The following is a 13942-nucleotide window of genomic DNA, read 5'->3' on the forward strand; positions in this document are numbered from 1 at the left end:
TACATATACGTATACGTTTGTGGGGTGAATTTGTATATGCAGAGTTACATTCTACTTTGCTCGAAAACTGTATGAATCCATGTAAGACTCTGTTAACTCACTTTTTAGATTCGAATCAGTCCAAACATTATGGCACAGACAGGGAACACCGAGGGCTAACCTTCAACATATTATCTGGCTGTCACTAATTGTAACAGTTAATTTTAAAAAAAAGTTTTGTGATTTACATATGAAAGAAGTGAAACTATCATGGTATTCTAACAGATGGAAGACTCAACAAACAATCAAGGTATTTTTCAATGTATAATTTCAGTTACATCACACTGTAAACTTTTGCTATAAATTGTGCCCTCCGCAACCACCTGATTAAGGAGCGGCGCTCCGAAAGCTAGCGCTTCCAATTAAACCTGTTGGACTATAACCTGGTGTTGTGTGATTTTTAACATGATAAAACACAGAATTTATAGCAAAAGTTCAAAGTGTGATGTAACTGATAATGCATTTATTTTGCTTTGTACTTGCAGAATTTTATTTTAATTTGCTCAAAAGCTACATGAATCCATGTAAGATTCTGGAAAATCCCTTTTTTAGATTAGAATCAGTCTGAATATTGAGGCACAGACCGCCTCTCACAGGGCACCTCACACCTTCAGTGTATTGCCTGAGCTGATATGGCACCTATTGTTAAAGTGCACTTGAGAATGTAACTTTTAAAAATGTTCTGGGATTTGTATATGAAAAAACTGAAACCAACATGGTCATTCTAAAAGATGAGATTTAACAAACAATCCCGGTCTTTTTCAATATAATTTCAGTTACATCACACTTAAGCCTTTGCTATAAATTCTGTGTCTTACGATCTTGTACTCCACAACCACCTAATGAAGGAGCAGCACTCCAAAAACTAGTGCTTTGAAATAAACCTGTTGGACTATAATTTGGTGTTGTGTGATTTTTAACTTTATAACAATACAGAACTTGATTAGGTGCACTCAACATAATGTCTGTATTCACATAGCCAGATAAACTGTCTTAATGTGCAGTAATAAATATTCCATCTTTTAAGTCTGGTTTAACTCGACTATATTGCTGAAATGGCTGTACAACCCTGGTATCTTTCTGCCTTTCTAGGCAGTGGCCTCTCTGCTGGAGAGGGATACGCTGATGGCTTCTCACATTCAGTTCCACCAATATAGTGTTTAAATCCGGGAGAAGAGTAAACCAGAATATATCTCCTTGTTCATAGTTGCTTAAAATGTCAACTGATAACATTCCTGATGAAGGGCTGATGCCAGAAATGTCGATTTGACTGCTCCCTGTATGCTGCCTGACCTGGTGCGCTTTGCCAGCGCTACATTTTTTGACTCCGATCTCCAACGTATGTAGTCCTCACTTTCTCCTAAAATGTCAGCTGTAATGGCATTTCCTGTGTGCTACTTTTGGTGGCAAAAATAATCATGCGGATGTATTGAAGCCATGATCACATTGTATAGTACTTTGGTCAACCTCGCTTATTGTGTTGATTTCTGGTCATCAAGATACAAAGGTGTGAGTACAATAGCCACAATGCTGATCTTGAGTTTAGGGGGTTCAAATTATGAGGCGCCAAAGAAATTGACTGTTCAGCTTTGAAGAAAATTTCCAACCAGTGAAAACTTAGGGTTTTTTTTAGGAGTAAGTTTTTAGGTTTTTTTGGGACACAGTTTCTAACTACTATAGTTAAGATTAGTGCTGCTGTCAAGAAGCATTGTTTCCATACTGCTGAGTGAGAAAAGTTTGGCCTTAAGCGCTAGTCCAGAGATTTCAATGCAAAGTAAAGGAATGTCAGAGGTGCTAACTTTAGGATAAGATGTTAAATCCAACCCCTGTTTCCGCTCCAAGGTGATATAAGAACACATTCACAGAGCAGCTAAGTTTCCTAGTACGTTAGTATCATTTATCTGTGATTGTCACAAGTTAATTGGTATTTTATATCATTTAGCAGATTTTGGTATTGTTTGCTATCATCTCCTACGTTACAATAGAGACTGGAGTTGAAATTTACTTTGGTTGTGAGGCATTGGCAAAGTTACTACATAAGTTAAACTTCGTGATTTACTTAAGGTGATCGACATTTGGAATGGACTGTTGGAAAGAGGTTTAAAACTGAAACCAGTTAGGTGCTGCGGCAGTGACTTTGTTTCAATGACATTGGCTTGAATGTCTTTTCCAAATTACATTTATGACCTTTTGTTATTGATAAATTGCAAATGATTGGATAATTGATTTCATTTAATACCGTTCAGATTTCAGGTGTGAGTTGTACTCCATTCACTGAGGATACTCGAGCAAAACCTATCTACAATTATAAAATCTGATCCAACTTTCTCCTTACTCAATATTTCCCTCTTTCTTATCTAGATGAAGGTTGCTTAATTTCTCTTGTGTTTGTTTAAATAGACCTGCGGAAGCAGGCTCGGCAACTGGAGAACGAACTTGATTTGAAGCTGGTATCCTTCAGTAAACTTTGCACAAGTTATAATGGTGCCACGACACGAGATGGACGACGCGACAGGTATAGGTACTACACTGCAATTTCTTTTATTTTTTTTCAACTATACTTCCCTGAACTGTGAAGAAAATATTTGCTTTTTAAACAATTGGAGATATAAACTAATTTTTTTTAAAGATTAGCCATGATTTCATACTTAGAGTATTGCTGAGAAAGTGTTGGCAAAGCTTTTTGCCTTGCACTCAAGATAATTTGCAAGAACATCAAAGCAAAAGGAAAACCAGCATTTCTACTGTGTGATAGGAGTGCACTAATCGGTTGGCAAATTGACTTTGGTTGGAGAAGTTGCCATGAAGAATACACCAGTTATTGTAGACTGACACTTAACTGCTAGAATTTTTAAATTTTAAGCCAGGCAGGTTGATTCTGCTTAGAACATTGCCCTGAGACATAAATCATAGAAATGAAATGGTGCAGTACATGTACATGTTCTTTTTGTATGCAAAGAATGAGGTTCTGAATTAATATATGTAGCTTCCAGTACATGCAAGTGTGCCACACTGGAAGCATCACTGAAAATCCCAAATTGCGTGTCAGCATAATTCTTTGCACACTTTTATTCAACAACTGCTGTCAAATGCAGAATAGCATCAAATGTTGGAGAGTGTTGTAAGTCCCAAGCACGAGCTGGTTGGGTATGTGTAGTACCTTGTTTCTTGAAAGATATGCTGTTTGATACAATCCTCCAGGCATTGGCAAGTGGTTTATATACTTGGCATTACACTGGCACCGAAATTATTATTTCACATTACTTATTAGTGAGATAGTACTGTCAAGCCAAAATGACATTCTGCCTATCTTTTTAGTGGTGAACGCCTCTCGAAATTGCATGGTAGCAATGTAAAACTGCAACTTTTGCTCAAACTTTAATAAAAAGCTTAACCTTTCAGGGTAATCTGCGATAGACTGGGCACTTTCCAGGATCAGGCCAAGGGTCACAAATGATTCTGAAATAAAAGCAGAAATTAGATTAGATACAGTGTGGAAACAGGCCCTTCGGCCCAACAAGTCCACACCGACCTGCCGAAGCACAACCCACCCAGACCCCATTCTTCTACATTTACCCCTTCACCTAACACTACGGGCAATTTTGCTCGGCCAATTCACCTAACCTGCACATTTTTGGACTGTGGGAGGAAGAGAAACTCAGCAGATCTGGCAGCATCTGTGAGAGGAAAAGAGCAGAGTTAATATTTTGAGTCCAGTGATTGTTCATTGTTGTAGGAGGTAACCCACTAGCTGTTGTATTTCAGAAGTGAGTTTGAACATAGGATAGACCCCATTAAGACACATAAGGAGATAGAATCATAGAATCCCTATAGTGTGGGAACAGGCCATTTGGCCCAACAAGTCTCCACTGACCCTCCAAAAAGTGTCCCACCCAGACCCAAACCCATTCCCCTACCCTATTACTCTACATTTTCCCTGACTGATGCATCTAACCTACACATCCCTGAACACTGGGCAATTTAATGTGGCCAATTCACTTAACCTGCACATCTTTGGACTGTGGGAGGAAACCCACACAGGCATGAGAAGAATGTGCAAACTCCACACACACAGTCACCCCAGGCTGGATTTGAACCCAAGTGCCTGGCACTGTGAGGCAGCAGTGCTAACCACTGAGCCAAAGTGCAGCCCTCCACTTAGATACAGATTCAAGTATTACAAACTTCCCTCCTATGTAAGAAATATGTAAAGGGATGCAATTCATGAAGCCCTGTTTTTTTTTTGGGTTGGGCCTAGCAAGGATTCCATGGCAACACCATTTATTTGGACATGCTTTCATTGAAAGTAAACTGAACTGTATGAGTTGCTGAGTTCATAATTTCAGCTAATTCATGCTTTGGTCATAGGTACAGATTGCAATTATATAGCTCTGCTTCGCAGGTGTCTGTAGCTTCCCTGGATATTCTTTGCAGTGGGCACCTGCATTGCTGTCCATGTGCCTGTATGATCTTCGCAGGTTTGGAGAAATCCTTTTCCATATAAGTAGAAAACCAACTTGCAACTGTTAAAACAAAAGATATACCCCACTGTGTCTGTTTCAACCTGTCAAATGTCCATTTGCTAGTTCATTTCTCCGGGCAATGTCCTCATCAGTTGACCTGTCTGGTTTAAAATTTAAACAGTAGTTAATTGTCAATCAGCTTTAAAAAGTGCATTCTCCATGGTGATACCTCTACTAATCAGAATCTACCTGCCTATCATTTAGCACTTCCTGCTAACATGGTATAAATGTTGGCATTCTCCTTGTACCTATTTTCCAAATCAACCTTGTTATTACACACCTCTGGAGCAGGTGGGACTTGAACCCGAGTCTCTTGATTCAGGGGTAGGGACACTATCATTGTACCACAAGAGGGCCCCCAGGCTTTCTACTTGTATTGGTATTCTTTCAAATTGTCCTGATGAGTGCAGGATGAAAAATTTCAACAAGGTATCTTTTTGCAGCAATACTCAAGCTCTGTATGACCAAATGCCTACTTTACTAATTGTGCTCTTAGTTTAAGGTTCTTGACGATTTTTGTTGGTTGCTATAGATCATTGAGTGAAATATAGCCTTTGAGAAAACATGCAGGAATGTTGAAAGGTGTTCTCACTTTTGTTCCCTTCTGTATTACCTCCTATTTTAACAAATGTGTTCCAGCAGTTGTTCAGTTTTAAAATGTTCTCAGTTTATATTAGGCTTTCTGGTCACAATCTAGTCACAAATAAAGAACAGAAAGGTTTGCATCCTTATTTTGATTTGACCTTTTTGGCTTACAGTTTACAATATGATGCTCAAGTTAGCTCTGTGAATACTTTTACAGAGGAACCTCGATTATCCGAATTTTGGATAACCTGGCAAGATCGCATGGTCCCGATGCTCGGCTAAACTGTGTTATCCAGCATTCGATTATCTGGCATTCGATTAACCGAACGAAATACTCCTCGCCTGTGTCCTTTGGATAATCGAAGTTTCTCTATAATTTGCATTATCTCTGATTGCTATTTTGAGATGCATTTTATTGCATTTGTTCATTATTCATCAATAATGTTATATGATATCACTTTCTACTTTTACATATGAAGTACCAGGACAGATTAACAATATTTAACAATTTATTCTTAAAAATAGATAGCTTTTTTCTGTTGGCCAGTTGTTTTCTCTTTTCCCCAGAGTTATTTTCTTCCCTTTTTTTTCTAGCATTGAGAAGTAAGCCAATTGTAGTGACCTTACCACACTCCTACTTGACTCACTGTAGTCAATGGATTGAATCTGGGTCCTTTCTAACCTTTGTTATTCAGTTAACCATTAGTTATAGGTAGATTTGTTAATGTAATCTATCTGGAAAGCATGTAGTGTTTTACTTTTAAACAGCTCAGTGCTGCCTTTGTAGTTGCTGCTTTCAACACTTGAGCTGATCGATTTATGTCTCTGCATCTTGAGCAAGAATAATTTTTATTGGGAGAAAGACTACCTTTGATTTATTAACTTCAGGATCTAATGATCAGTGATCCTAAAGCTCAGATTGAACCAAATAAAAGAGTACTGCACCTTTTGATTCACTATGTCCATTATCTACTCTCATTAATGCTTCTATCATTAGAATATATGCAATGTCCTGGTATCCAGTACCTATTGTATAAAATATTTTCTATCACTTTGAGGTATCCTTTCTGTAATGTAAATGAAACTAGTTGAGGGTTTTACATTAGGGATTGTGTTGTGAAATTGGGGAATGTGATGCTGCTCTCAGAATTTATCATTAATGCATTTGACAGTTAAAGTGACACTTGTGTAGATTTTTTAGCAGTGCATACTGTTTGTTCAGTCAGCCCATTTATAATTAGGATGGCTGATAAATTGTTGCAGTGCACTTTAGTTCATAGTACTGATCAGTGAACTTTGAAAGTAATCAAATGTAAGGAAGTTTACACTGGCTGAGTAATTTCTGTGCCATAGAATGTCCAAGCTCTTTCCCCCAGTGATAGCTTGTCATTCCGCAGAGTTGGTGTTCCCTAAATGTACCATATTCACTTTCTTTAGTAATCATTTTAATTCTGATTGTATAGCACAGATTGAATCAGATAATTTGAAAATGTTTAGCAAGAGAATTTGAGGGAGTGAGCATCATCTCCAGGAAGATTAGCCTCTAACGGTATAGTGTGAAACAACATAAGCCCAATTTTATGCGAAGGGAGAATAGAGTTAGAAATGGGATGAATTTTTGTTGAAGATTGATGAATTGGCTGACAACTTGTAATGTGTCCTGATTTTCAGTAAAACATTACATGGCAAAATGGGAGCCATAGAATTTTCTTTAACGTGCAGGTTTTTTTTCCTCTTTCCCCTGCTCTTGTCTCCCAAAGGAGAGCTAAGGTGTTGTAATACAAGACCTTGCAGAACCCTTCAGAGGGTAATCGCATCCTTACCCACATTTTTTGTTGGGTGACCCATTGATTCCCATTTTGGAGGCCAGATATAGTACCTCTTCAACTCAAACCAGGAGTCTTCCTGATCTGTGTAGCTTGGTACTGTCCTTGTCAATGTATTTACTCAGCGATTTATTTATGTTTTACAATTTTTGTATTTTAAAATTGTTGATTTGCAATAATCCATTTCAAAGTTAATTCTGAAAGGCTACATAATTCAATCTTTTGGCCAAAAAGGTGTCACAATACAATCTGTTTTCACTGTTAAAACAGCTTTAGGTGGCATAGTGATTAGCATTTTCAGTTTTAAGCCATGTTCAATGTAATAATGTTGTAATTTCTTATTTCAGGGCCAAATCTAAGTAAAGTGATCATTGTTTAGAAGTTAACAATGAAGGTTGATACTTTACAAGTTTTTTAAAGTACAGCCTTTTACAATTTTAGTAATAAAATCTCTTTTTTTTGTAAACATGTTGGGATGCATATAGCTTTTTAACTCCAGTGCTTGAAAATCTGTGTTTCTTCATTAGCTGTAAAATCGGGGACCATACTTTTGCATTATCTGAACAAGCACAGTAGCTTTTCCATTCCCTTGACCATCCAATTTTATTCTGCTGTCCTCAAATCTATCTTGTCTGAAAGGCAGCTCAGCTTTACAATTTAATTGGAGGAGAAAGTGAGGTCTGCAGATGCTGGAGATCAAAGTTGAAACTTTATTGCTGGAACAGCACAGCAGGTCAGGCAGCATCCAGGGAACAGGAGATTCGACGTTTCGGGCACAGGCCCTTCTTCAGGCCTGTGCCCGAAACGTCGAATCTCCTGTTCCCTGGATGCTGCCTGACCTGCTGTGCTGTTCCAGCAATAAAGTTTCAACTTTACAATTTAATTCCAATGCTGTGGAACCATCAACTGTGCTGTTAAAGTTTCAGAAGTAATATTGTCAATTTGATTTTAAGTGAGAGTTTCACCCAGCAATGTCTGTACGTAAAACCATGCAGCACAGGAACAGGCCCTTCAGCCCACCATGCCTGCTTGTCCCACCTCCCATGGCAGCATGTTGCAAGCACCTCTTGTCTTAAAAATAAAAACTTGTCTTGCACATCTCCCTTAAACTTCCCCTTTTCACCTTAAGTCTATTTTGCTATTTCCACTCTGGGGGGGAAAAGACTCTGACTGTCCAACCTATCCATGCTTCTCATTTTATATACTTATACCAGGTTACTCCTCAGCCTCCGATGTTCTAGCAAAAACAGTACAAGTTTTTCCAGACTGCAACTTTTATACTCTGTGTCCCAACCAATGAAGGCAAGAATGCTTATCACCTTCTTTACCACCTTGTACACTTCTGTTGCCACTTTCAGGGAATTATGGATTTGCACCTCAAGATCCCTTCTGTCTTAGTATTCGCAAGGGTCCTGCCATTTACTGTATACTTTCCTCTGGCATTTAACCACACCTTATACCTTTTAAACATCATCGGCCATTTCTCTGCCCAACTTTCCAACTTATCTACATACTGCTCTATCCTTTGACAATCTTCCTCCCTATCCATATCACCTTCAATTTTCATGTAAATGAAGAGGTTTGTCTCCCAGATTTAAGATGTTAAATTAATGTCTCATCACCTGTTCTAGAGGACAGAAAAGCAATCTGTAGTGTCATTTAGATATGAGCAATGTATTTTCCTGGTGTGTGGCCGACATCCTTATGTTAAAGTCTTATTATCAAAACTGACCAAGTGGTCACTTTTGTTTTGTCATTTGATGATAATGGGACTTTATGGTGTGCAAATTGTCACAGCCTTTGACATCAAAACATCCGTACCTACACGACAAAATTAATTTCTGATTGCAACATTATGAAATTGGTCAGTTTGTTCATCATTTTCTAGAATAGAAAAGCAGAATTTTTAAAATTCAGGGTGTCAGTAATTGTTAGTATGCAAAAGTGATTTGCGAGTCCATATGAATAAAGTTAGCATGCACATACGTGCTACAATCATTTAGGTAGGAAAGCACAGTAATCTCCCTGGTATTCAGCACACATGAAATATATTGGTGAGCTGGTTTTATGAGAAATAATATGGCAGCTGGAAGAACTCCACTTGCTGCTGCGATGCGACGAATGCTCACTTGAAAATGAATGACACGAACCAATGGCTCTCATTTTGAATCTGGGATTTCTCCCAGGGACTGAAGAGCAGCTTCAAGGTCAGTCTTGAACTAGCTTTAATGAAGCATCAGATCCATTATTCCCTTTCAATTGATAATTTAGTGAAGTCCCGGTTATCTAGAATTAAGAATTTACTGTATGGTAAGTTTTTTTTATTGCAAGAGGGTTCTGGAATAAAAGTAAGGAAGTTTTGTTGTCAGAGTGCTGTGCACAGTTTTGATCTCCTTACCTGAGAGAGGATATAATTATAACGAAGGTTCACTGGTTCACCCTGCTGTAATGGAGCTAACATGCACGAATTAAGTGGGAAACTGTTCACCCTTCACCTGCAGGGCAGAACCATGGCTACCCCAACTTCTGTCATCAAACTGCAACATGCAGATGGCGCCTGTGTGCGCACACCTACTTGGAACTTGAGCTACAAGCCATTGACAATGCATTCACCATGACATTTGAGAGAAGGGACTTCAGGCTAAGCGTTTTGGAAAACAGAGTTTCTCTACTAGCCTGCTCCTGCCCCACAACTCTGTCCTCGTGATGGCCAAAATTCACAGCAAGCCTTTTGATCGATACTTCAAGCCTTCTCTTGGTATGAGCAGAAATTGACAATAAAATGCACCATGGACTCCAATATGCCAGTTTTGAGTTTGAGTGTCTGATTAACAGTGTTTTAAGTCCAAGACCTCAAACCCAACATCAAACTCATAGTTTACAGAGATTTCCTATGATTCCCTAGCCTCCTGTATGCATCTGAATTCTGGACCTTGTGTGAACTAGATACTGAAATCCCAAAAGAGGTATTGCCAGCGCTGCCTTTGCAGAAGCCTGTAGACCTTCAGCCAGGATAGATGTGCCAGTGTTAGCACCCTCTCCTTGGCCAGTATCCCCAGTATTGAGATATTGATCAGGCATGACCAGCTGCAATGAACAGGCCACATTGTCTGCATGCGCAATCCCTCAACTCTCTCTAAACAAGTGCTCTGCTCCAAGCTGCACAATGGTAAGCAAGCACGAAGAGAATAGAGGAAATGCTACAAGGGCACCCCGAAAGATTCCTAAGCAAATGTAACATCTCCACTGACATGTGGGAATAGCTTGCCCTAGAACGCTCCTTCTGGAGAAGGAGTATCTGTAAAGTCGATAACCACCTCAAACATCACTGAGCGGAGCATGTGGGAGGCCAAGGCCATGCAGCAGAAGGAGCACCCAGGATCAGAATGTCCGACTTTAACACCACCTGCCCCACCTGTAGCACTCTGTGACTCCAGGATTGGAGTATTCAGATACTGCAGAACCCCCCAGTCCCTCAAGAATGGAAGCAAGTCATCCTCAATTCTGAGAGAATTGCCTTTTCCAAGCTGTTTGTGGTGGTAAATTTATCTTTCAGAAGGTTTGCACTACACGTGGTAAGATACTATCATAACACTATTGGGATGTTCCAGGATTTTGATACTAATAATTTAGGAATGGTCTGTCAACGTCAGGATGGTGAATGAGTTGTGGTGAACTTTTTGAAACAATGCTGTTCCCACACACTTGGTCCTTCTGTGTAGTGGAGTATATGGGTTTGTGAGATGTTGCCAGTAATGCCTTTGTGAGCTGCTCATTCAGTTCTGTAGATATTACATACTGCATTCACTGTGGTGGAGGGAGTGGTTGTTTAAGCTAGTGGATAAGGTGTCAGAAGGCAGCTTTATCCAAAATGGTGTCAGTCTTTTTTGGTTGTTCTACTTGCATTCATTTAGGAAAGTTTGAATTGTGTTTTTGCCTATGATAGAGGGACTTTTGCCAGTCAAGAAGCAATCCAGCCTCTGAATTGTTGTGTCACCATTGCATTTTTTTTTTGTTCCTAATGAAATTTGCTCTCTCATCATTGGATGTTCATTTTGCAGGAATCTGGTGATGGTAATGTTGTTGCATGTGTGAATGCATGTTGTGTTTACATTAACTTGCCTTTATTACATTGGGCATGTAGTAAGTAGTCCCCACGTTATTTTCACACTGTGACTCCTTTTCAATGCTTGGAAATTGTTACGACTCTGTCAGTAAGAGTTGAGAGCAAGTGGTCCTGTTAGGGTGGAGGTATGTCTGTCAAAGTTCCACAGTGATCATTACTGCCTCAGAGCTAATGACCCCAACATTTCAGTTCATGACCACCATTTAAGGAAGTTGTGATTTAGTTTTTAGTTCTTTTGCCTATCATTTTTGGGTAAGATATTATTGGAATTAAGCTTGCTCCAAGCCTAACTGACAAAACATCAAGCTGTTTTACAAGCAGTTCAGCCACTACATGAAGGTACTGATAGAAGTTGAGCAGTGATTAATTACTTCTAGGGGAAGTAATTAATCACTGTAAAGAGTAAGTCTGTGTTGCTTAAGTATTTTTGAAATTGAAGAGATTTTTATTTGAAAGGTACATCCATTTTTAACTGCTTCCATTTATTTTAATTGGCATTAAAAAGTCTCATTTTTCTTCAGTCAGAATTTCTCATATTAAACATAAAAAAAGGAAATGTACAGCTGATTTTCAAAAAGTCTAGTTTAAATGTGTGCTTAACCACCTTGATCAAGTGAACACTTTTTTATCTTTGTGAATTGATTTCATTCATGTAAATTAAATTAAATGCTTCATGCAGAATGTCTTCAACAGTAATAAATGATGTATTGATTGAAAATTCCACTTATTTTGGGCACTTTGTTTTCTGCATCAATTTTTGTTTCTGTTATATTCTTGGATAGATTAACAAAGCTATTATTTTAATTACACTGCGTAGCAAATTATATTAGTCCGACATTTTTCTTGTATTTTTGTGCTAGTTTTTGTTTCTTTTTCCACTTTTCTAGTTCTGATACAACACCTCTTCTAAATGGATCGAGCCAAGACAGGATGTTTGAAACAATGGCTGTGGAAATAGAACAGCTGCTAGCTAAGGTGAGTTTAACCCTTCAGTTAAATATTGCTATTTTGAAACCTTGTTAAGAGTCAAGAGTATTACTTGTACTGCTTCACCCCTCACAAACTATCCCAACTGGAACTCTGTGCCTGTATTTGATTTTTCTTTTAAATCTTTTATCTTTCTCTCCTGTCAATGTTCACTAACCCCTCCCCCCACAAAAACAGTGGTCACAATTATCATTCTTCTCAAGCTTGGGGATTGTTGGATTTTAAAAAAAAAGTTTCTACCAGTCTTTGCAAAATACAATGCACCATCCCTCTCTCCTCATACATCTCAATCGCAGATCAAATCTATGAGCCTTGACTATTCTGTCTGGGTCTTTTTTCATCCCACTTGAATCCCAACTGCATCCCACCAACACACTGTGAAACGATTTTCCTAAACTACTCTGCTTACTTAATTTCTCCAGCTTTTGGGAAGTCTCCTCAGAAACCTGTGTTGCATTTTGCTCAGCCATTCCTGTTTAATGTTGTTCTGAGTTTTCTGATTGCTTCCTCTTCAAGCACTTTATGACATTTTATTATATTTCAGGATGCTAAACAATTAGAAGTTATTTCTTTCACAACATTGGGAGTGCTCTTAGCCCACTTTTCCTCATTCACCTGAAGCTTTAGGCCTCATTACTGTTTGCTGGCAGATACATAAATAATAAATTCCTGACAGATTTTGTGAAATAGTTGGGCTATGTGATCTTGATTTACTACTGCAGTACAGTGAAATTTCAGATCAAAAATGAAAACTAGCAGTACGTCACACAAATGGTTGAACTTCAGTGGTTGAACTGCCCAGAAAGTTATTGCAAAAATAATTCTGAAAATGTAATATCTGAAAACTCATTGCTACTAGTGTTGTTGTAAAATGGCATGTGATAATAGAAATCGTAAGATGCAGTTACAAAACTGCAGCTTGTTTTTTTTTCTTGGGCCTCTTTAGTATTAAAACATTCGAGATCTAAACCCAGCAGTGATAACATCAATGATTTGCCTTGTTAACATTGCATATATGTTAAACCAAACGTTGTCTTTTGCCGTTTACATGAAGCACTTGAATCTTTTTTTTGGACTGCAGGTATTGTCACCATTATGTCTTGCAAATTTGGGCATGATTAGATTGTTTTTCTGTCATCCACACCTTGTGAGCACTGCTGTTATTGATGTGAGGTGGTTTTAAATACACACTCATGCAATGTTAAGATAATACAACTCTTCTCCATTCTCTGCACTTTGGAGAAGTAATCAATAAACAATAATTAGTGTTATGTAAAATAAGTACCATATGTTTAGGGTAGTGCTCTTTCAGCTATCGAATTTCTAGTTCAGTAACTTACAACAAAATCCAGTTAATTTTAACCTGCATAACATTTTCTAAAACAAGGTCAACATTGTCCAAGTGTTAAAATGAGTTTTGTGAGTGACCAAAAGCAAACAGAATTTTTTTTTGTTTGAAGATTTCTGAAGATGCATAGCTGTGCACATTTTTTTGTTGAATGCTTTTCTGCCTTGCCAATTCCAATTCATCATCTAATATGCTTTGTCCTTAATTGACACCATGCGTCATTATAACAGGATGAAAAATGCCATTTTATTGATTATCTGGTTGGTTTTATTTTGGTATTGAGCTGATACCATAAGACATGAGAATAGAATTAGGCTATTCGGCCCATTGATTCTACTCCACCATTTGATCTTGGCTATGTTTCTCAGCTGCATTTTCCTATTGTCACCCGAAACCCTTGATCCCCTCACTGAACAAGAACTATCTCTGTCTTAACCGCACTCAGTGATTTGTCCTCCACAGCCTTCTATGGCAATGAGTTCCTTAGATTCACCCTTTCTCTGGCTGA

General features: G+C 38.3%; 1 protein-coding gene across 3 annotated transcripts in view; it reads left to right on the forward strand.

The window, feature by feature from the left end:
- The window catches only part of gosr1 (golgi SNAP receptor complex member 1), a 98221-nt gene that overhangs the window by 4806 nt on the left and 79473 nt on the right, over positions 1-13942 (forward strand). For 2 of the 3 annotated variants that reach the window (XM_043718399.2, XM_043718401.2), the window contains exons 2-3: positions 2440-2560; positions 11987-12074. In XM_043718399.2, the coding sequence (XP_043574334.1) occupies positions 2440-2560; positions 11987-12074 (209 nt within the window). The remainder of the gene's footprint in view (positions 1-2439; positions 2561-11986; positions 12075-13942) is intronic. The other variant, XM_043718400.2, reaches the window with a different exon arrangement.

This window comes from Chiloscyllium plagiosum, unplaced genomic scaffold (assembly GCF_037043375.1).
Source record: "Chiloscyllium plagiosum isolate Xiang-an unplaced genomic scaffold, Cpla_swu_hap1 HiC_scaffold_31, whole genome shotgun sequence".
NCBI classification, from domain to species: Eukaryota; Metazoa; Chordata; class Chondrichthyes; order Orectolobiformes; family Hemiscylliidae; genus Chiloscyllium; species Chiloscyllium plagiosum.